Here is a 22,836-nt window from a genome sequence, read left to right as displayed (position 1 = left end):
AGCTCTAGTTCTTGAAAAACAGGTTAATTGATGTTAATTCTGATACTAGCCAAAAACAAAAATAAATAAATCTTTAGCAGTCAAAATAAAAATTTTGTACTCAAAATTAAAATGTAATAAGGAAATTTATAAGACTAGCTTCGGATTATTAGATAATTCAAACATAACAAAAACAATTCGAAAAACTAAGTTGGTACTAGGAGCATTTTAGCGCTCGATTCATTCGTCTATTTGGACCTTGGAGTCTCTGTTTTCAGTTAGTTTATCTGAGAAATTCTGATGATAAGATCCTCCTGAAATTCAACCTAGTCAGATTTGTTGCTACGGAAATATTGGATATTTTTTTCGAATTTTATTTAGTATGGTATCTCAAACAAGATTAAATTCTGCACAAGGCTTCAAATTGTCATTACACGTTCAAGAGCAAATTTCGTCTTGATTGAATTTGAAATAATAATAATAATGAAGTTTATTCGAGAACTTCAACAAATAAACAGGAACACAAAATTTTCAACAGTTCCCCTACTAGAATTTAGCCCAATGACTTCAACCATTTCCGTTCAAGAGTAATGGTTTGTTACGACGGACAGAATGAGACAAGCAGAAGTGTATTTGGACACGGATTTGTCATCCGTAGTCAACCCATATCTTTTGAGGCCACTCCCGGCTCAAAATTTGAAATTTAACGAAATAATATATCTTAATACAAGTTATATACTTTGTAGGTTTTTACTACCAAAAATTAGGGGATTACATTGTGTAACCGCTCAGTTTCGAACTTATTTCAAGTTCATCTTCAGAGTCTCTGAAAAAACGTTAATCTAACGAACAAAATTTTATATTTCGAATCTAATCGTTTGTTACTACTCGCAGATCAGTTTTTTATTATTTAGTTATTTTGGTGGAAAAATAGCCCGCTATTCCCCTGAAACAATGGCACAAAAAAATATTTTACAAAAAAAATTTTCATATTAGGGTAGAATCTGAAATGAATAATCAAACATAATGACATAATGAAAATTATATTTGGGAAGATTAAACTTGTACATGTTACTCCATTCCATTTTAATAGTAAACAATGATCACAAAAATCATTCACTATAAAATTTCTAAAAAATTACTGTCATCTAAATATAATAAGACATTTAGACAATTCAGAATAAAATATTGCAAAAATTTGAATAAATAACTAAATTATCAATAACAAATACTTTAAGTCCATTTTATATACAAAAATCTAAATAAACAGTTCTTATTTACAGCAGTGACTTCTTCAGAGTAAAATATAACAATTTAAACCTTCTGGAAAGAAGGAAACTTGACAGACATTTCAGAATTCAGTATATATATGAACATCTTAAAATCGCAAAATTAACTATAAAAAAATTTGACGCCTCATGGTTCTTCTATTTCATTATTCGTGTATATTCCATTTCATATACAAGATACTGTTTGTCTCATGGTCTTGAAAGCTGTAATTGAGACAATAATTGAATTTCTAATGATTTGGGAAAATTTCAATAATAATATAAGAGAGAAAAAAAGGGGCTGTCTAATGAGAATATCTGATATAGTGATGAAGTGCTGTAATCTATTTCATTAAACCAAATAACATGAACTAATATTTGATGTGGCATGCGGTGATATTTGGAAGCAGGGAAGCAATCTATAAAAATCGAATGAGAAAGTTTGTTCAATTCGTATTCTTCTAAAACCTTTCTCTCCGCTAATGGCCTGCATAGAGCTTCAGGCAAGACAGTCAACATTTTAAACACCAAAAGCAAACAAGGTCTAAAAAAAACAATATATTCCCCATCTCCCACACTTTCGACAATTGAAATGTTGCATGTCAATCAGGCATGAAGTGAAATTACAAAAAGCTTTACGTTATAGACATTGTCCTTTCAAATTTGAGTTGTCACATCCATCAGACAAAAATTATATTGGTCAACGTGAATTTTGACATTTCAGAGGAAAAAGCTTATATCTGCTTATTCAGTAGTAAAACAATCAAAACATATTTAATTCCTTATTTAAATGGAAAAGTTATTGTTTGTGGCACCTCGAAACAAGATAGATTCTTTTCTTTATGCTTCGAAGTGAGCTTTTCTCATGTTTTTTTTTTATTTACTTCTTTATTCTTGACCTCTAATACAGTACAAGTACTGGTAACAAGGCCTATTTAACAATATACAAAAAAAATAACACTATAAAATATTCAAAACGACAACAAAGTTAAACTAAACAAAATAAATCTTTCAGGATTATCTACATTAAATGGAAATATTGAATTTTTACAAACGAATTAACATTGTTATCATCAATCCTATACCCTTTTCATGAAAAGCAGCTCATGCAGTGTTGTATTTGGAATGGTTATTTTTTCGAAGATTTGATCTTTACATTATGTATTTAGGATGTTATAAATTATGTTTGAATATTTTTTTAAATTTTAGATACTAATTTTTTTTGTCAAAACAATGCTCTCCTTGCTTCCATAAATCACACGCCCTTATCAAGAAGCAATCTTAATCATTAAAAATAAACCCCTCCTGAACAGCCCGTTATTTAAACAGAAAAAAATGATTTTACCAAGTGATAAAAGCTTGAAGGGATCAGAGAGGAGGAGAGTCATGCTTATCTCTTCTTTCTTTCCGTTTTCTGTCCCTACCTTCTCGTTGCCTTCGCTTAAATTTCTTTCTCCTTCTATCTAAATCAGCTAATTCTGCCTTGACATCTAAATATGTTTTTCTTAAAGCTGACATTTTTTGTAATATGATATTGATCCTTTCATTTCTATCAACAACACCATCTGAAAAAAAACAAGTTAGTACACTCATTTAGAAAAGAGTCAAATTGAATGATTTACCTAGATTTGCTCGGAAATCATATTTTAAGGGTCTTTCTGACCGCTTTTCCGTTTTATATATCACTCTACTTGCAGGAGAATGGTCTGAGGTATCTTCTTCGCTCTCACTGTTATGTCCTGACCTATTTGTTGTTCTTCTGTTTCGTTTGACCGAAATTGGTTGAGTGTTTGATTGAAAAGCCCTTTTATTTTTTCTTCCTGTAGAGGTAGATGGTCTATCATCCTTGCTATTTGTCTTCTGTGATGACGATTCGCATACCAATTGACTATCTATCAAATATACCCAAAATAAAGAACTCTAAATATTTGTACCTACTACTTGGTTAATTATAAACAGTTTCAACAAAAGATAAGTTTTAACTATTCGTAACTTAATGTATATGCCGAAGAGATTCTCAGTACTGCGCTTCGTGACGTTTCGAGTGGTATCAGTGTGAACGGAAGAAAACTGAATAATATAAGATACGCAGATGACACCGTATTATTTTGCGATAATCTCTCGGATCTGCAAGGGCTTGTGAACAGATTGGTCCGGATAAGTCAGGAGTTTGGTATATCCATTAACATCAAAAAGACGAAGTTCATGATAGTCAGCAAAAATTCCACATTACAAGGACAACTTTACATCGACAACAGAATGGTAGAGAGAGTCAAAACAATTTCGTACCTCGGCACTACGCTGAATGATGAATGGGATCATTCGAGGGAAATCCGCTGTAGAATTGAAAAGGCAAGAGCAGCTTTCATTAAAATGAAAAAAACTTTTCACGAATCACGACCTGAACAAGAAGACCAAAATACGACTTCTGAAGTGCTATGTCTTTCCTGTGCTTCTGTATGGGGTGGAGTCATGGACGCTTACTGAAGCTTCGTGTAAGAGGCTTGAAGCATTCGAGATGTGGCTCTACAGAAGAATACTCCGAATCAGTTGGACAGAGCACATGACCAATGAGAGGGTGCTAATATTATTCAACAAGAAAACTGAAATTGTTGACACCGTGAAGAGGAGGAAACTGGAGTACTTGGGCCACATCATGCGGAATGAACAAAGATACGGCCTTCTCCGGCTAATACTGCAGGGCAAGGTTGAGGGAAAGAGAGGCCCCGGCAGAAGGAGAATTTCGTGGCTCAGAAATTTGAGAGTCCGGTTCTCGGAAACAACAATTGGACTGTTTCGTGCAGCAGTGAATAAGGTCACAATAGCCAGAATGGTCTCCAATATCCGATAACGGATTGGCACTATCAAGAAGAAGAACTGATGGAAGATGTATTCTGTACATGCACTTATACAAATATGTATTTCATTATTGAATATTTTTGAAAATATCTGTACAGGCTGTCCCAAATTTGATGCTTACTGAAACCATTCCGAGAACTATAGGACTTGGAAAAAAAATCTTCAAGGATCCCCGATCTCTATCTCGAAATAATAAGATATCAGAAATCAGATCAGATCAGATTCGGACTCACTATTGATTGAGTATTCAGAAAATATGGGAAAATATTATGAAATATATTTTGCAAGAAAAAAATCTTCTGTTCTCTCGAAAACTGGATGTTCAAATGGAGAATTGGTCAGAATTAGTCTATAGACTTCATTATGAGAATAAGTCAAATTTGCAAAAAAAAAAATTTTTTTCCTCAATAACTTTCCATTCCTTGGATCTATAGTTTTTCCGATAACTTATTTGGATAGCCCGTGAAAAATACTATCATTGTGATGGGTCATTTTTCAATATTGCTCAAAGGATAAGCCACAAAATTCAGTAATCCGCTTACGTGAAACACCCTTTACAATAGAAAACCTATGATATCAAAGCGCGCGTTGACGTGCGCTGACAACGGACAAGCGGTAACGCAGTGTCCAACGCACACGAGCGTTAGCATGTACGTTTTGAATAAAATGCATGTATGTACTTGTAAACGCGCAAGGTCAAAACACGCGCTAAGCGCTTGTCATGTGAACCTGTTGTAAACCAGGAAGTGGATAAATTTTCGATTTTTCATTCAAAAATAATAAGAGTTGAGTAACAACACGTTTCTAAGGTATTGGAATTTCCTTTGACCGACTCGTATTTCTTATATCAGTTTATCAGGATATATACAACATAATAAGTTAAACATTGCCAAAACTAACTTTATCTTTTTCCATAGCGATCGCTCTCGTCGTTCATTTCCATTGTCAGTAAGGATTCTTGATAATGATATTACAACTAGTGAGTCTATTAAGTTTTTGGGTGTCCATGTTGATGTTACCTTGAAGTGGCGTCAACATGTTGATTACTTGAATGGGAGACTGCTGTCTGTCTTGTATTCGATCAACGTTTTGAAGCATCAAGTTAGCTTATATGTATTGAAAATAATTTATTCTGCAAATTTTGAATCGTTGCTGTCATATGGAATAATATTCTGGGGTAACAGCCCACATACTAATACCCTTTTCATTACTCAAAAAATGACGTTGAGGTCGATGTTAAGACTACCTTTTCGGGAATCGTGTAGAGGTTTATTTAAAAGGCATAATATTTTGACTGTACCCGGCTTGTTTGTTTTTAGATCTTTGCTATTCATTTATAAACACAAAGAACTGTTTTCTGACTTGAAGAATCTAAATAATACACGACAAATGATTCCTTATCAACTGCCAAAGGTTTCACTCACACTCACTCAAAAAAGCACAATGTACACTTGTATGAAATTATATAATGCTCTCCCAAAACATTTCTGGGCTATTGATAGTGTGAGTCTCTATGTAACAAGAGTTCGTCAGTTTATCCTTGATGCAGAACCTTATCATCTAAATGAATATTATAATTACTGTTCCATCATCCAGCATTAGACTGTGATTTCGTCTGACATGTTTCAATTTTATCATTTGCACCTGTTGTATCTGTGATAATCTTTGAAATAAATATTATTATTATTATTAATATGAGAAATATCGGGGGTGGCTCCTATGCATTGGGACACCCTGCATATATTCTCATTAATTGAATATTTGTAATTGGGTTGAAAATGACAAAACAGGAATGATATGATTAGGGGCATCCACTGAATAGGCTTCACAATCCGCCAAACGAGTTGCTGTATCAGAAAACCGAGATTCAACCAATTAAAGAACGAATAATACATCTTAACCAAAGGTTCTCCAAAAGACTGTTTGAAACTGAAGAAATAAACAACTTATTTCGAACACACCACAGTACAAGAACATTTCCATCATCAACAATAATCGAAAGCTTAAGATACCTCAACACATGAAGACCTTCCATCTATTTTTACCTATTTTACTTTTACAATAATGATGTTGATAAAACTCATAGTGATTATGTATATATATTTTCTTTTTCAATTGTACATGGCTGAAGGACCTCGGTCGATGGCCTATTGATTCTTATCAATAAAGAACTTGTTGTCCTTGTTATGATTAGGGAAATGACGTAATACACATTAATCTCAGTATGTTTCAATATTTTCATCTTGATATAAGTCAATGTTTATATGTTACTTACCTTCATCGCTGTAGGATGAAACTTTGTTCGAATTTGTTCTCTTCTCTTGATAATCATTTCTGCTGTTTGTATTGTCATTATTATGAGAATAAGGAGATAATCCACCATTATTTCTAAAAAAAAATTAAGAAGAAAATTGCAAAAGGTGTATTTTATAGATCAAAATGGAGGCAAATGACCCCCCATAGAAGCAAAGGAATTTATTTCACTACGAATTATGTAACTTACCCTCTAGGGGACAAATTGCTGAGAGTACTTTCCGGTGAACTAAGTGGAGAGTTGATCAATGTTGGCGAACTATTTCTGGCATTTTCTGTTTCACTTTGCATTATCAAAGATGGTTGTTGAAGTAATTTGACAGGATTTGGATTAAGGAGCATGCTCTTGTTATTACTGCTTCCTGGCACACTGGCAAATGGCATTTCTAAAGCAGACTTACTACGCCGAACTGGCTCCTCAACTGAATAAAACAAATTTTTAAGAATATTGCTTCAAGTAAACCGAAAGTTTAGCATAAAAAAATTATAACACAAGTTCAGAAGGCATTATGATATTCTTCCACGAGTGTAAAATACAAAAACGAGCCACGATGTGACGAATTTTCGAATGAACGTGTGTTAGAATGGGCCTTTTGTACGAGTATTATACATTTTTTTGTCTAATTCACTGAAATTTTATTGAAATTAATTGAAATTGAATATTTTTATAATAGTATATTCTGAAGTTGCAAAATGACCTCCTATTCCAACACAAATGCGAAATGAGTGATGGAATTGCCTTCTGCAATGAGTATTAGACGATATTTTCTCTAGTTCAGTTAGGTTTTTGTGAAATATTGTCGAAATTCAATAAAAAATTCAGATTATACATCCTAGTGTCTTTTGTATTGTATCTTGGCAGTTGGTGTGACCGTTACGAAAATTAACGGATCACAGAATTTGAATCGTACGTTTCGAATTTTGAAATAATTTTTAATTACGCATTACATTCGTGAATTATGTCTGACGAAATCTATTTAACACCACCAGAATTAAGAGAAATTGCGAATAATGATGCATATCATTTCACTTTATCCATATTATATCGACAATTGACGTGTATTGAAATTTGATAGGATCGGAAATCAGTGTAGTCAATCACAAAACGAAAAATATAACTGAAAACAATGCTGTAATGAGTTCCTTACAGCACCGTCTTTAGTACTGTAATGAACTTATCACGATACTGAAATAGAGAAACAACGTTTAGTGTTTTTTGCATTGAAAAATGAGGGTTGGTAGAACATGTAATAATAAAGTATAACCAAGAAATCTTTGTGGACCTAATATATTCTCACGCGAATTTGTTCTACAAGATGTGGCAAAATGAACGGATTAACCACAGAATTTGAGAATTGTAGTTATTTATAATACAAGTGCAGAAGGCATTGATGTTCTTCCACAAGTTCAAAATTTAGAAATGAGCCACGAAGTTGCGAGTTTTCGAATGAGCGAGTGTTAGATTGAGCCTTCTGTACGAGTATTCTACATCATTTTCTCTAATTCATTGCATTTTTATTGGAATTAATGAAATATTTCTATAAATATCATTTAGTGATTTTTGCATTGAGGAATGTTTGTTGGCAGAACTGATTTCTTCAAGGCAAATTTCAAATTTGACAGATAAAGCCGTGGCGGAAAGTTCGGAGTACCAACATATAATAATAAAATATAACCATGAAAACTGTGCGTTTCTGAAATATTCTCGCACGATTTTGTTCTACGAGAGGTGGAAGAATGAACGGAATAACCACATAATTAGAGAATAGTTATTTATAATACAAGTGCAGAAGGCATTGATATTCTTCCACGAGTTCAAAATTCAAAAACGAGCCACGAAGTGGCGAGTTTTTGAATGAACGAGTGGTAGAATGAGCCTTCTGTACGAGTATTATACATTATTTTCTCTAATTCATTGCATTCTTATTGAAATTAATGAAATATTTCCAAAAACATCATTTAGTGATTTTTGGCTTGAAAAATGTTGGTTGGCAGAACTGATTTCTTTAAGGCAAATTGATGAATTGACCATATTCACCGTCGCCATATTGTTATGCGACAATACCAACTACCCAGTGTTCCCAACGAAGAAATATTGAGTTTACTAGAAAAATTCCACAATATAAAGTTTCTAAGTGAAGTTTATGTGTACCTTTTCTGGCTGCTACGTCAGATAGGCTTGTTTGGGACAATATTTTGCAAAAATTTCACCTTTTGGAAATAAAAACATTAGTGAAAGGTGGTTTTCTGAACAAACTAATTGTGGCCGAGTGTATAAATGAAGGCTTCGCTTCATTTTTGGAAATAGTCAGTGGAAAAATAATCTCTATGGCTGATAATATTTTTGATATTAGCGGTATTTTTCTAGTAAACTCAATATTTCTCCGTTGGGAACACTGGGTAGTTGGTATTGTCGCAAAACAATATGGCGACGGTGAATATGGTCAATTGGCAGATAAAGCCGTGGCGGAAAGTTTGGAGTACCAACATAGAATAATAAAATGTAACCATGAAAACTGTGCGTTTCTGATATATTCTCGCACGATTTTGTTCTACAAGATGTGGAAGAATGAACGGAGTAACCACAGAATTAGAGAAATATCCTTCTATAATTTTAATCCTTTTTTGGTATGAGCAATGGTATGAGTAGCCCGTTTGGGCCGTAGATGGTCCTTTATGAATTTCAGCTTTTCCAGACATAAGAGGAGCGTTGATCATGCGGTGTATATTATCCGAATTCTGAGTTTTCATTTTGTACGAGACAGTAAGAATGTATCCTAATTTTCTTTTATTATTCGATGTTATCACGGTGATATCATAATCGTAAATCAATCAAAATTTGAAAAATCAGTTTTTATTAACTTACCCTCAAAAATGTACCATTTTCGAGATACAGGGGTGTTGAAATTGAAAAGTTTTTTTTTGCGATATCTTCGGAAACTTTTATTGTACAGAAAACAGCTTTTGTAAAAATTTCTAATCATAATTAGCTATGTTTTCTCCGGAATTTTTCTTCACAGTCTCAATTGGTGAAGGTTTTGAAGGAAAAACGGGTGTTTTTCTCTCCAACTTCTACGCTAATGAAAAAAGTACGGTTTTGAGACTCCCATTTGAAACGCCAATGTTTCTACACAAAAAAGAATAACTTTTATGTTAAAAAACATGGTTTTTGCTGTAAAACTTCTTTCAATCCGTCAAAAACTACAGGTTAACTATTTAAAATAATTTTCTGAATAACTGAACAATGCTTACGAAAGATGTTTTCTGTACGATAAAAGGTTCTGGAAATAATCGCAAAAAAAGATTTTTTTTTCAATTTTAACACCTTGTATTTCGAAAATGGTGAGTTTTAGAGGGTAACTTAATAGGAACTTTTTCATCTTTTTGGACGAGCTATCACATCCTGACGACCTGGGCATATATTATGAAACACCCTGTATGATAAAAAATTAAATTGTGCATATTATAGAGTTTATTGAATGTATTTTCATGAATAAATTCTCTTATTATTATTATATGTATAACTCACCACTTGTCTCAGCCGGAGGAGCAGGACTCCTAGGAATTGTCTCTTCACATAATAACATAGAGTGTAGGTGTGAATCTTGTTCATCTGCCTTATCCTCATCTTCTATGTTAATTGGATCAGAAGCGATTTTGGTTTCCGTTTCATCATTCTGCTTTTCTTGTTTTTCTTCTTTTTGAGGAAATTCTTCAAATTTGAAATTTCTTTCCTCTTCTATCTGTGACTCATCTGTCATATTGGTAGGCATTTCAGTAACGGACATATTGCTGTCCCAATTCTCCTTCATTTCCTGAAAAAAAACAACAGTTTATTATGAGATAATGTTGGTTGATTAAAAGATTATTCATGTTATATATTAAATAAAACGTATAAAATTGCAAGAATGCAATTTAAAAGAGCCGTAAGTAGATTAACATGACAGCTAAAACACATAACCAAAAGTTTTCAAATCAGCCAATCAAGACCATCGGAGCAAAACAGTACAATTAATCGTTAAGCAATCAAAACAGGGTTTCTTCAAGCTGCTTTTCTAGGTTTAGGCGTTTAAAGAAACAGCTAATCAGGGTGTCCATCTTGAGCAGGACGAAATATAAAGTTGAATAAAAAAAAGAGCTGAATGCATGAAAAATGATGCACAATGTTCGTACTTCGTATATTCCATCTGTCAATTTAAAGTGGTAGAAATAAGACTACTACTTAATAGTTTTCAGAGTTATAAAATTTACGGATCACCCTACAGGTGGTCCGAAAGACATTGCAATTTTAAAAAAATGACCTTTACAAATGTCAATAAGTCCATTTTTTTTAAATGGCATGACTTGATTTTTTTTGCCTTTCGGATAGCCTAGTGAGTAGTCTTCATTTTTTGTCAAGATATGTTGTGCCTAAAATGAAAAATTTTCAAAGCGCTTCGCATTTCACTTTTTTTTATTGAGGATGGCAGTATACGTTTTACGTATACAATATATATAATAATAATAATAATAGTATTCATTTTGACAAAATGAAATGGAGACCATGTGAAAAAACAGGAACACATTCTGACTTCTCTTAAGGAGTTTGAAATGACTGTATATTTCTGAAAAAGTCTTTCAATATTTATCGCTAATATGATCTGCTGAGATGTCTGCAATGTCAAAAATTATGGTATTTTTATTATTATAAAAAACATCATTTCTTTGAAATAATTCTAACCACAAAGACATTATACAGGTGTTTCAAGTTCGACGGCCTATTAGACGTTTCTGGAGAACGGGGCCGATTTGAAATCTGAAAATTCGGAATATGACATTGTTTATGATTCAGCTAAAATTCGGAATATGACATTGTTTATGATTCAGCTAAAATATTTCCGGCACTTCCGGTAATATAAGAATTAAAAAAAAAATTTCAAAAAAAACTTTTTTTTCATTTTATTTCTTAGATTTTATCAAGATTTCCATTCTTAATTACTCTTTGCTGAAATTATTGCGATAGTCGAATTGTCTTTCACCTACTCTGATACATGCGCGACATCTAAGAATGAACGCTTTCTGCAGAATTCGCGCATGACACTGATCGGAAATCTTTGAAGCAGCTTGCTGGAGACGGCTACGATACTCTTTAAGATTTTTGATTGGCACGGAGTAGACCTCTTCGTTAAGACAACCCCAGTTAAAAAAAAACCAACGGATTCAGGCCCGGCTAACGAGGAGGCCATAAAATAGAACCCAGACCTATCCTTTCATCTGGGTAGATGGCGTCCAAGACTTTCATTACGGGTATGCCCCTTATATCGCCCAGAATTTCAGAGCGAAGGCATGAAAGGCATATTTATTTTTAAGTTGGCCACTTACACTTTCATACATTTTTTTACCCCATGAATTATTTGATTTCTACTTCCGACTACCTGAGTAAATCGAATGAAAGAGTTTTCATCACTATGTAACGTTGTTTTTTATGAAGCCCTTATCATCAGGTACAGATTAAGATGAGAAATGATAGAATCTTCAATACTTCGTTATTCAGTCGAATTTGCTCCTTCTGTATATTAATAGCAATAACTTCACATTTACATGAGTTATAAAGATACAATTTTGGAATCAGCATGAAAGGAGCATATTTGAGGTGGCTACTAAGGTTTTTGTATAAATTTTTCCACCATGAACGTTGAAATTTTCACATAATGAAATATTGATCACATTTTATGATGAAATTTGAAGTTGGATATTTTTTTGTCCAAAAATATGACAACTATTATTCATACGATTTTCTGCATATTTATTGATAATATTTGAAGAAAAAAAATTGATATCTATTTATAAAATGTATTATATATTATATGTAACTGAACCGGTATCCACACCCTGGATTACCAAAATCCAGGTACCCCTCTATCTAGAAGAGGTAAAATTCCTATGGAAAATATCTATGGTGCAAACTGAATACCATTTATCAAATTCTATTGAAACTGGTTGAAAAGTTAAGAATGTGCAGACACACATACAGTTGGACAGGCAGGAAGACAAAGTTGTTCGTGACGGTCTAAAATGCATTTTAGAAATTTTGGAACTAGAGACCTTTACCTTCATAGAAAATTCACCGAAAATTTTATTATTTATTAATTATAGCAGCATTCTCAATAGTTAATTATTAATTATAGAAGCATTCTCAATGGTGATCGCCAACGTCGGACAAAACTGACAGGGCACATGAAGAAGAAGAATTAATTATATTTTTACTTTTGGAAGAGTTCTACAAAATCATGACAAAAATTATTCAATATTACGTAGCGTTCATTAGGAAAGTGTATTAGTCCAGTGATAAAAAAAATCAGAACTGACCTTATCTAAAGTGGAGTTTGATTGAGATTCATCATCAGATCTAGCTATTATGAGGTTATCGGAATCAGTAGAATCACTATCGGATTCAATAAATGGGCGACTGATGACTTTCCTCCGTTTCTTTGGTTCTGATGATAATTCTTCTCTGGGTGGAGTCAAAATTGGATTTTGGACCACATTTACAGTTTCTGTTTCTTCAACATCGACTTTTAATTCTATAGTTTCCTGTTCATTTTCGATTATCACCATCTCCTAAAAATGAATTAATTCATTAGTAAACCTAGTCAGTATATTAAATTTCAAAGCTTACATCTGGTTCGATACTACAGCTCTCACTAATTTCTTCATGAACTTCTTTCAATACCACTTCCTCATCATTGATTTCCTCAATTTTAATTTCTTCTTTTGTTTTGTCTTCAATTATTACCATTTCTACTTCTTTGAAATCTTCAATATTTGATAGTGTGGACTTATCAACTGATTTCGATTCAAATTCATCTTCATCCTGCATAGAATTGTGACAAATATCGGCTGTTTGGCTATCTCCTGCTTCCAAAATAATAGGATTCTCTTTATCAACATGATGCACAACTGGTGGTAATTGCTTCAACATGCTAAATGCTGACTTTTCCTCAACATCATTTGACTTCTCAACAATAATTGATTTTTCACAAACAGTCACAACTTCTGATAATACCAGTGGAGAAATCACCTGCTCTTGTTTTATAACTTGATAACTTGTAACTGGTAAACCAACCTGTAACAAAGCGTCTTGTGTGTCATCGTCAGTAGATGTTTGTTCAATAACTCTTTGAATAGAAGCCTGTATGTCCTCATCTACATTTCTATCCTCAGATTTAGAAAACTCCAAGTCTAAAGTATTCTGTTCAGATGAAGACTTGGTGAAAGCGTCAGAGAAAACTTCCTCACTTTGAACGGTGAAAATTGGCTGAGTTTGAGATTCGGTATCAGACAATTCCATATCCCCACTACAATCATCTATTATTTCAGGTGGTTCTCTGAATAATTCTGTCATTTCTTCAACTTCCAGTTTTGGAGGTGAATCAGCTGATTTTTCTGCTGTTTTGCCTGGAATAAAACAAAATTTCTGCATTCAGTGGCAATGGAGGTGTAAATACCTATGAAAATACACAACACTGTAACATCACACAGCAATAGATTTGGAGCTATGAATATTTGATTAAAATTTTGGAACGATGAATTCTAGATACAAACACCACTGCCAGATACTAAGTATAAGATTAATTTCACATAAGTTACATTAAGTTACACATTTCTAAATGAACACTGAAAATCTCAGGATTGGTTAAAGACTGAGTTAGGATTTATTATTGGAAACGATATGGCAAAATTATTATTTTTCTTTTCTTTTCGCTATTTCAACAAAGAATCAAATTATTAAACTCACCCATATTGAAGCTGGGTGATTCCACTAATTTATCAAATAGATCTGCAGTCTCTTTTTTTGGTGTAACATCCCTGATGGAATTTTCTTCTTCAAAATTCATGATTTTAACAGGTGACCTGAGAGTTTTCTTATCAGGCTCCAAATTTGAGTCCAATTTTGGGAATTTTGGAGTTACAACTTTGGAAGGTGATTTATCCAAATCATCATAAAATCGACTCAGTCTCTTCTTACTCTTATCTTCCCCTAAACTAGATCTAGATTCGAACTCAAATGGCTCTGGTTCTTTGAATTCATAGATATCTTCACAACTGGAAGACTTCTCCAATGGTTTAATATCTTTCTCTTCAACTTTTACTAATTCCTTTTCTTCTTCTTCCTCCTCTTCTTCTTCCGCAGTAACATGAACATCAATGTCCATAGGTTTTGCCGAGTCATCAGAAGAGCTGTCCTTATCTGCACTATCTACTGAATTCAAAGGTAGAGCTGAGAAAAAGAGATACAATTCTCAGTGAATTGTAAAAAATTTTCTTTTTCCAAAAACACTGTAGTGCCAAATTAATTTTTCTATTCGAATTTATGTTAGAAAAAATTTGATTTGATAATAATGGAATATAAATATAACTTGTCATTAACATATATCTGTAGTTATCAGGTGTGTGAATAAGTCTTTCCCGTTTTTTTTCAAATTTTGAGCCTTTATTGTGAAAAAATGGTTACAAATGAATTATTGAAAGTATTGGCCATCGCTAGCTACAACTTTTCCCCATCTTTCTGGCAACATACGAATCCCGTTGCGAAAAAATTCGACCGGTTTGGCCTCTATCCAGTCATCCACCCATTTTTTGGCTTCCTCGTAGGAATGGAAGTGCTGGTCAGCCAGGCCATGCGTCATCGATCTGAAGAGATGGTAATCAGACGGAGTAATGTCTGGACTATACAGCGGGTGGGGTAGGACTTCCCATTTGAGCGTTTCTAAGTATGTTTTCACCGGCTGTGCAACATGTGGGCGAGCATTGTCATGTTGCAAAATAACTTTGTCGTGCCTGTCGGAGTATTGTGGCCGTTTTTCTCGCAGTGCGCGGCTCAAACGCATCAATTGTCGTCGATAGACCTCGCCTGTGATCCTTTCATTCGGTTTCAGAAGCTCATAGTAAACCACACCTAGCTGGTCCCACCATATACAGAGCATGAGCTTGGCGCCATGAATATTTGGCTTGGCCGTCGATGATGATGCATGGCCGGGTAGTCCCCATGATTTTCTTCGCTTCGGATTATCGTAACGGATCCACTTTTCATCGCCAGTCACGATACGATGCAGAAAACCCTTTCTTTTATGTCGCTGAAGCAGCTGTTCGCAAGTGAAAAAACGCCGTTCGACGTCTCTCAGCTTCAGTTCGTACGGCACCCAATTTCCTTGCTTTTGGATCATTCCCAAGGCTTTTAAACGCTTGGAAATGGTTGTTCGGTCAACTCCCAATGCTTCAGCAAGTTCTTCATGCGTTTGACACGAATCTTCATCAAGCAAAGTCGCCAATTCTTGATCTTCAAAGATTTGCGGCCGCCCGGAACGCTCCTTGTCTTCCACGTCGAAATCGCCACTTTTGAAGCGTCGAAACCATCCGCGAACACTTGAATCATCGACACAACCTTCTCCATAAGCTTCCTGAAGCAACCGATGCGCCTCGGCAGCAGATTTCTTCAAATTGAACCAATAAAGTGAAACTTCCCGCAAATGACGTCGACTCGGCTCAAATTTCGACATTTTCACGATTTCAAAAATTTATGATGCGAAAAAATTTCAACTAATGTGTTAGTGTGGAATTGTTGACAGATGAATAAGCTTTGATTATGACATATGTAACCATTAAATACTCGCACAGTATTGGTGGCGCCATCTCTTACAAAAAACGGGAAAGACTTATTCACACACCTGAAATGTATAAGAGGTATAAAAAACAGTTATCATTATTGTTACACAGACACAGGACTACGAATATCACTAAAAAGGAAACATAATATGTAAATCTTCAGAACGAAAAAAATCAATGCATTCTCATTTGGCGAAGATGATGAGATAACCTATCCATGAAAAAATCAAAAACAACTTTTTATGTGATATGTAGTACTGCATTATTTCGATATTCACTATCTCAACAAAGTTTTTTGTCTCCTGCCTCAATTAATTTTAACGTGAATGCTTGAAATTAATTGTTTATCACAATAAACCTAAAACTATTGATCAGACAAGATTATGAATTGAAAATTAGATAAAACAGTCTTATGTCCAATGAAAGACATACTGAACAATTTATGTAAAATTTACTTGTACCACAGATTGTGATGATTGATCATGCATTTTAAATTCTGGCCTACTTCAAGTGTCTTTGAATATGGTTTATTCAAATAAAAAAAAATCAGTTGCATAACGAACTAAATCCGAGTACGAATGCCCATTTCACTTATCTCCCTACGGACCACACTGGTCTATGAAAAGTTGCACCCAATGAAAGTAAACAAATCGGCACCCGGCGGAACGTGGACTATTTTAGCCAATAGAAACAACCAAATCGACACATTCTGGTTCCAGAGATGATTCATTGATTATTGTTAGGCAATAAGTTTTTGGCCCCAAATGAATTGCTGGAAACTTGTATAATCGAAATATTCTGGCTTCCTCCAAGTGTCTTTGGATATACTATACCAGTAATGGTGTGTGCGACTATTAAAATTTCTTGTTTTGGGATGTCTTGAGCACAACGGTTTGATCGGGGTGAGTGCCCCAATATGCCATTATTGTTCCTGTTCTATACTATTGAAACATTTATAACTGATATAACTTTTATAACTTCAGAGATATATTATTATTATTATTATTATTATTATTATTATAGTGTACAAATGAGTTGAGACAAATCTATATAACTCAATGCAAAGGAAAATAAAAAAATTCACACTCCTGTAAACAGAAAATAAAAAAAATTAATAAATATTCTCCCCAACAAAAAAAAAAAAAAAAATCACAAGTTGAGAAAAAAGAACAAACAAAAGAAAATGTCTTGGCCAATCATCATTCACGCCTCCACGCATCCCACCTATTCTTGAAGACGTTCACACTAGAAGCGTTCACTATCCCGGAGGGTAGCCCATTCCAAAGCAGGAACACTCTGTTCGTTAGGAAATATTCCCGTCCTCGGATGAAAAATTGCTCTCTCCTCAATTTATAGTGGTGTCCCCTCAGTTGATTCCTATTGAAAGTGAAAAGCGAGGATAAATCCACTCCAAAGAACCCTCTTATAGCTCGGAAAGCAGTGATCATATCGCCCCTAAGTTTTCGGTCTGTGAATTTATCCAGTTTCATCATGGATAACCGTTCCTCATAACTTGGTCTTACATTGCCAAAAGGAATCCGGGTCGCCCTCCGCTGCACCTGCTCCAACAGAAGTTCATCTTGCCTGAAAGTAGGATGCCACACCGGTCCAGCAAACTCTAGTATCGGACGTATGTAAGTCTTATATAGAGAAGACAAGGTCTGACAGCTACACCGATTGAAGCATCTTTGAACCATGTACAGGGATTTCTTGGCCTTGGTTGTACAGTGCAATATATGTGAACTCCATGTTAGGTTGCTATCCACTACAACACCCAAATCATTATGCGAGTCGCAAGATTCTATCAGATATCCATCTAAATAATACTTCATTCTGGGGTTGTTTCGACCAAGATGTAACACTCGACACTTCGCGAGATTGAGGGGTAACATCCATTCTTCAGTCCACCTCAATATGGCATCACAATCATTTTGTAGGACACCACTAAATTCAAACGGGTTGTTGAAGAATTTCATGTCATCTGCATAGCAAGCACTAGTGGATGATATCAGGCTGGGCAACTCAGAGACGTATAGCAGGAACAGTAGAGGGCCTAAAACTGAGCCTTGAGGAACACCACTCGAAGCTGGCCTGAATGAAGAGCGCGCAGCACCAACCTTGACCGAAAAGGAACGTCCGCAAAGGAATGTCTCCATCCAGCCAAGTAGACGGCCTCGAACACCAAAGTGTTCCATTTTATGAAGTAACCTTCTAATCGGCACCCTGTCAAATGCGCTGGAGAAATCCAGATAGATAACGTCCACCGGATTCTTACGATCTAATTCAACAGTCCACGTATCAACACATGTCAACAGATTGGTTAAAATAGACCTTCCCGGAATAAAACCATGCTGTTCTTTAGGAATAACCGAGCTTGTCAGCAGAAATTCCAGAAGTTCTGAGGAGATGACTCTCTCGAGAACCTTCAGCACTGCAGAAGTTAAACTGATTGGTCTATAGTTCCGAGGACAATGTTTATCTCCTTTTTTGAAAATAGGAGTTACAGAAGAGTAAGACCAAGACTCAGGCAGAGTTCCGGTTGAGAGTGAGAGCTTGTAGATTTTAGTCAATGGTGAACTGACAAATGGAGCACATAACTTGAGGAAAGTAGACGTGACATCATCAAGACCTGGAGACTTGTTCGCATCAAGACTGAGAAGATGCCCCTCCACAATTCCTTCATCCACCTTTATTTCACTTAAACTGTGTCCATTTCTTGGTGCTCTCACTCGAGGCAAAGGAGTATTCGGTTCACTCGAGAAGTTTCCAGAAAATGTTTCTGCGAAGATCTCTGCTATTCGCTCGTGATCAGTCAGTAGGGTGTCGTTTTCACGTAGTGTTGGCGAAGATACGGTTGAGTTGAGTTGGCTTCGAACATACCTATAAAATGTTTTCCTATTTTTTGCCTGTGTTAGTTTTCCCTCGAAAGATTTTTTGGCTTCGCGAATTGTTGAGGAGAGGTAGTTTGAATACTGTCGATGATTTATAAAATCATGGGTTGCACGACTCCGTCTGTAGCGCTGCCACAACCTCTTCTTGAGCCTGATCATTCCAAGAATTCTGCCGTCAATCCATGGTTTTTTGGGGTTAGACCTAATGACTTTTTCAGTTGTGCACCTACTTACAATATCCAAAACAATTCTGTGGAACTTATTCCACATAACATCCACATCTGTTCCATCCAGGATTGTAGACCAGTCTATTTCCGAGAGTATTTGTTTAACCTTCTCGTAGTCGGTGAGCTTCATCTTCCTCTCCTGAACCGCTGCTCTCTCACACGTATGGAATTGAATTTTAGTCGACAACACAAGGTGATCAGACTTTCCCACTGGTGGAAGATACTGTACGTCGGATAATAGTTCAATATCATCAACAAGTATCAGATCTGGTGTGGTAGGGGTCTGATTTATTCTAAATCTGGTTGCCTCATTGACAACCTGATTAAAGTTACTTTTGTTCAACATCTCAACAAAGCGAAAAGCAGGAGAGCCATGTGAAGGCAGATTCTTCGGAGGCCACTCGCGAATATCGCCGAAGTTAAAGTCCCCAGTAATTATCACGTTTTTCTTATTTGAAGACATATTTTCTAAATAGTCAAATATCAGTTGATCATATATAGAAGCGCGTGGACGATAGATGCAGCCTACACTAAGTGAAATATCTTTCGATTGGATATCAATAAAAATATTATCTAGGCCCGGTGTATTGAAGGAAAATTCAGTCACATTATAGGATTTCAAAATGTCAGCAAGAATATATGTACATACTCCCGCATGACCAGGGGTAGTTACACTGTCACTACGATAGATAGAATAACCAGGTATTTTGTAACAACCATCAGGGATCCCAGGGTGAAGCCAAGTTTCTGTAATAAAGATGAGAGATGGGCGCATTTCTCGAACCAAGACAAGTAGTTCATTAAATTTTGCAGGTAAGGAAGCAAGATTCGAGTATATGATAGGCCATTCAATTAGATGTCTTTCTAGTTTTTTTGTTCCCGTGTATTCGCTGTATTCACCGCCACAATAGTTGGCATGCCTTTAATGTATTTAATGGTTAGATCGGTTTCACCTGCCAACCGTTTTGCTTTCAATTCCATTCGAGCAGCTTGAAGTTCTCTATACTGCTGTGGCGTTTTGTCGTCCGTTATGATCAAACTTTTATAGTCTGGATGCTGAGATAAGAGTTTCTTATCTCTCAGTATTCTACGAGGATGACTAGAATCCCTGAATCCTACTTTAATAGGTCTAGGATACCCATCTTTGACCACACCAACACGACCAACAGCTGAAACTTCGGAAACCGCAGTGACATCCAACCTGCCCACAACATCCAGGATGATAGATCTATCAGTATCGTCGCCATTGGTCTCAGGTAAACCTCGGATAAGAATGTTGTTTGCTCTCCTCACACGTTCCAGGACCTCACCGGAATCGATAGCGTTGACTTTAGGTGGCGTACCTACTTCAGCGGCTGTTTTGGCTCTCCAATTTTTCAACTCAACATCTAGCAATTCCAATGAGTTCCTCATCTCACCAACATCCACACAATCAAATTTCAACTTCAAATTTGTAATTTCATCATTCAGAGAGTGATTAGAGTCCTTAAGTAATTCAATTTCAGTATGGTGTTTTTCTAACATGGTGGTATGCTGACTCAGTATATTACTGTGCGCTTCAATCGACTCCAAGCAAGCCGACATTTGTTTGCTCAGGTCAACCTGAGCCAACTTGATCGAAGCGACATCCTCCGCGATAGTGTCCAGTACAGACAATTTAGACAGAATTTGATTCAACTGAGTTGCCTCCAGCCCTGGATCTCGACTTGAAGAGGAAGAGGCACTACGTAGGTGCCTTGACGGGTTGCTCGATTGTGGTTGAGACATTTAGAAAAAGAAGAAAAAAAAAAAAAAAAAAAAATTATAAAATTTGTATGGAGGGGAATCAAGACACAGGAAAAACAATCTTCACTCTGCTGTGGCCGGTCAGAGAGACTCTAATGACATACACAAGAGGCCGAGTATAAGAGAGGAATTCAAACAGAGGTAAATGAACAGAGGAGTGAAGGATTTGTTGGAAACCCCCCGTATTTTATGTTGTATTGAATGAAAAATCCGCACGTTTAACACAAGGTTCAACCCAGATGTTGATAACAATATAAAGACGATATACTCCGATACCAAAACAAAATTCTGACCCCAAATAACTACTCATCAAATTATCTTTCGAATACCAGAGCAATTTTCAGAACAAAAATTATACAGGATGAAAAAATAACTCACATTAGTTTCGCCTACTGATACAGAGCAAATATTTCTCAGTGGATAACTATGAAAATTTAGTTTATATTGGAGCACTGTTGTAGCATCTGTACACGATGTGAATTTATAAAATGATGAACAATGAAAAATTTTCAAAATCCACCTGTATGTATTCTTACCTTTAGCGAACCCTTTCAGTTCAGATCTGATTTGGTTGAGGTCAAAATCTCGACCTTTAGGAGGATTACCACTTTCTTCATCACTCTCATCATTGGACTTATCAGGTGTTCTTTTCACTTTTCTGGTTCGTTTCATAACTCTTTCTTTCACAATTTGATCTTCTTCTTTCTCTGTATCATCATCATCTTCTCTTGGCTTCACTCTCATTTTGTGCTTGAAATTATTTTGATAAGTATTATGTTACTTGGAATTTAAAGGAAACAAGAATTAAAAATTTTCAGAAATTGGCCTCACCATAGTAGGGATACGCTGAATTTTCTTTTTATATACTTTGATTTCTGATTCATCACTTTTTCCACCACTTCTAGTTCTAGTTAGTTCTTCTACTTCGCTTTCAGTGGCTGGTGATTCTGTATCGGTATGAACAGATGTGTCTGTTTGAACTGAAGTTCTTCTGGTTCTCTTTTGTTCTAATGAATTAAAATCCACATTATAAACAATTCATAAACATATTGAAAAACATTAACAAATTTTGAAAACTTTTTTTCACAGAAATTCTTTACCCTCAAAAGTAAAATATCATTTGATACATAACCCTTTATAAGGACTACCTATTTCTATTTATGTATTATACTTACTACTGATACTTCTTGTTGAAGATCTAGTAGCAGGAGTAGCTGGAGTTTTAGGTCTGCTGGAATTTGAGGTCGAACTCAAAGGTGTAGTTGATCTAGGAGTTTCATTAGTAGAAGGTCTCCTGCTATCTGAAGGACCTCTCTTTCTTTTTATAATTTTAGAAGCACTTATAGAAGGGCTTTTGCTCGTTACAGGACTACTACTACCACTGATATTATGTTTTATTTTTTTAGCTTTAGTGGTAGCACTCAAATTTTCTGCTATTCTTGCCATCCTAATCCATTCATCATATCTATTGAGGACAACAAAAGAAATGTAATACTTATTTATATAAAAGTGCAGAAGGCATTGATGTTCTTCCACAAGTTCAAAATTTAAAAATGAGCCATGAAGTTGCGAGTTATTGAATGAGCTAGTGTTAGATTGAGCCTTCTGTACGAGTATTATACATTATAGAGAATATAATGTATAATACTGAATCTTTATTAAAATTAATGGAATATTTCTATAAATATCATTTAGTGATTTTTTCGTTGAAAAATGCTGGTTGGCAGAAGTGTTTTCTGTATTAGAAATTTGACAGATAATAGATAAAGAGAGCAATGATCTAATAATAAGTAGACAGTGCATAGAGAGAGGAAGGAATCTACTCTAACAGAAAGGTGAGACACGATGTTTATACCTCAAGATCCAGGG

The 22,836-nt window shown here is 35.1% G+C and overlaps 1 protein-coding gene across 4 annotated transcripts in view; it reads right to left on the bottom strand.

The window, feature by feature from the left end:
* Nucleotides 1-1,006: 1,006 nt before the first annotated feature.
* The window catches only part of LOC123676240 (AT-rich interactive domain-containing protein 4B-like), a 28,144-nt gene continuing 6,314 nt past the window's right edge, over nt 1,007-22,836 (bottom strand). Inside the window, exons 10-21 of one of the 4 annotated variants that reach the window (XM_045612039.1) lie at nt 22,143-22,432; nt 21,799-21,974; nt 21,504-21,717; nt 14,197-14,661; nt 13,078-13,856; nt 12,768-13,019; nt 9,949-10,234; nt 6,610-6,841; nt 6,382-6,494; nt 2,870-3,139; nt 2,593-2,812; nt 1,007-1,472 (exon numbers count right to left, since the gene is read on the bottom strand). In XM_045612039.1, coding sequence (XP_045467995.1) covers nt 2,616-2,812; nt 2,870-3,139; nt 6,382-6,494; nt 6,610-6,841; nt 9,949-10,234; nt 12,768-13,019; nt 13,078-13,856; nt 14,197-14,661; nt 21,504-21,717; nt 21,799-21,974; nt 22,143-22,432 — 3,274 coding nt within the window. In that variant the 3' untranslated portion in view covers nt 1,007-1,472; nt 2,593-2,615. Of the gene's footprint in view, nt 1,473-2,592; nt 2,813-2,869; nt 3,140-6,381; nt 6,495-6,609; nt 6,842-9,948; nt 10,235-12,767; nt 13,020-13,077; nt 13,857-14,196; nt 14,680-21,503; nt 21,718-21,798; nt 21,975-22,142; nt 22,433-22,836 lie in introns of all 4 variants that reach the window. The other 3 variants (XM_045612027.1, XM_045612032.1, XM_045612048.1) reach the window with 3 other exon arrangements.

This window comes from Harmonia axyridis, chromosome 1 (genome assembly GCF_914767665.1).
Source record: "Harmonia axyridis chromosome 1, icHarAxyr1.1, whole genome shotgun sequence".
NCBI lineage: Eukaryota > Metazoa > Arthropoda > Insecta > Coleoptera > Coccinellidae > Harmonia > Harmonia axyridis.
The sequence above is the reverse complement of the archived record's forward strand: the minus strand, read 5'-3'. Positions and strand labels throughout refer to the sequence as shown.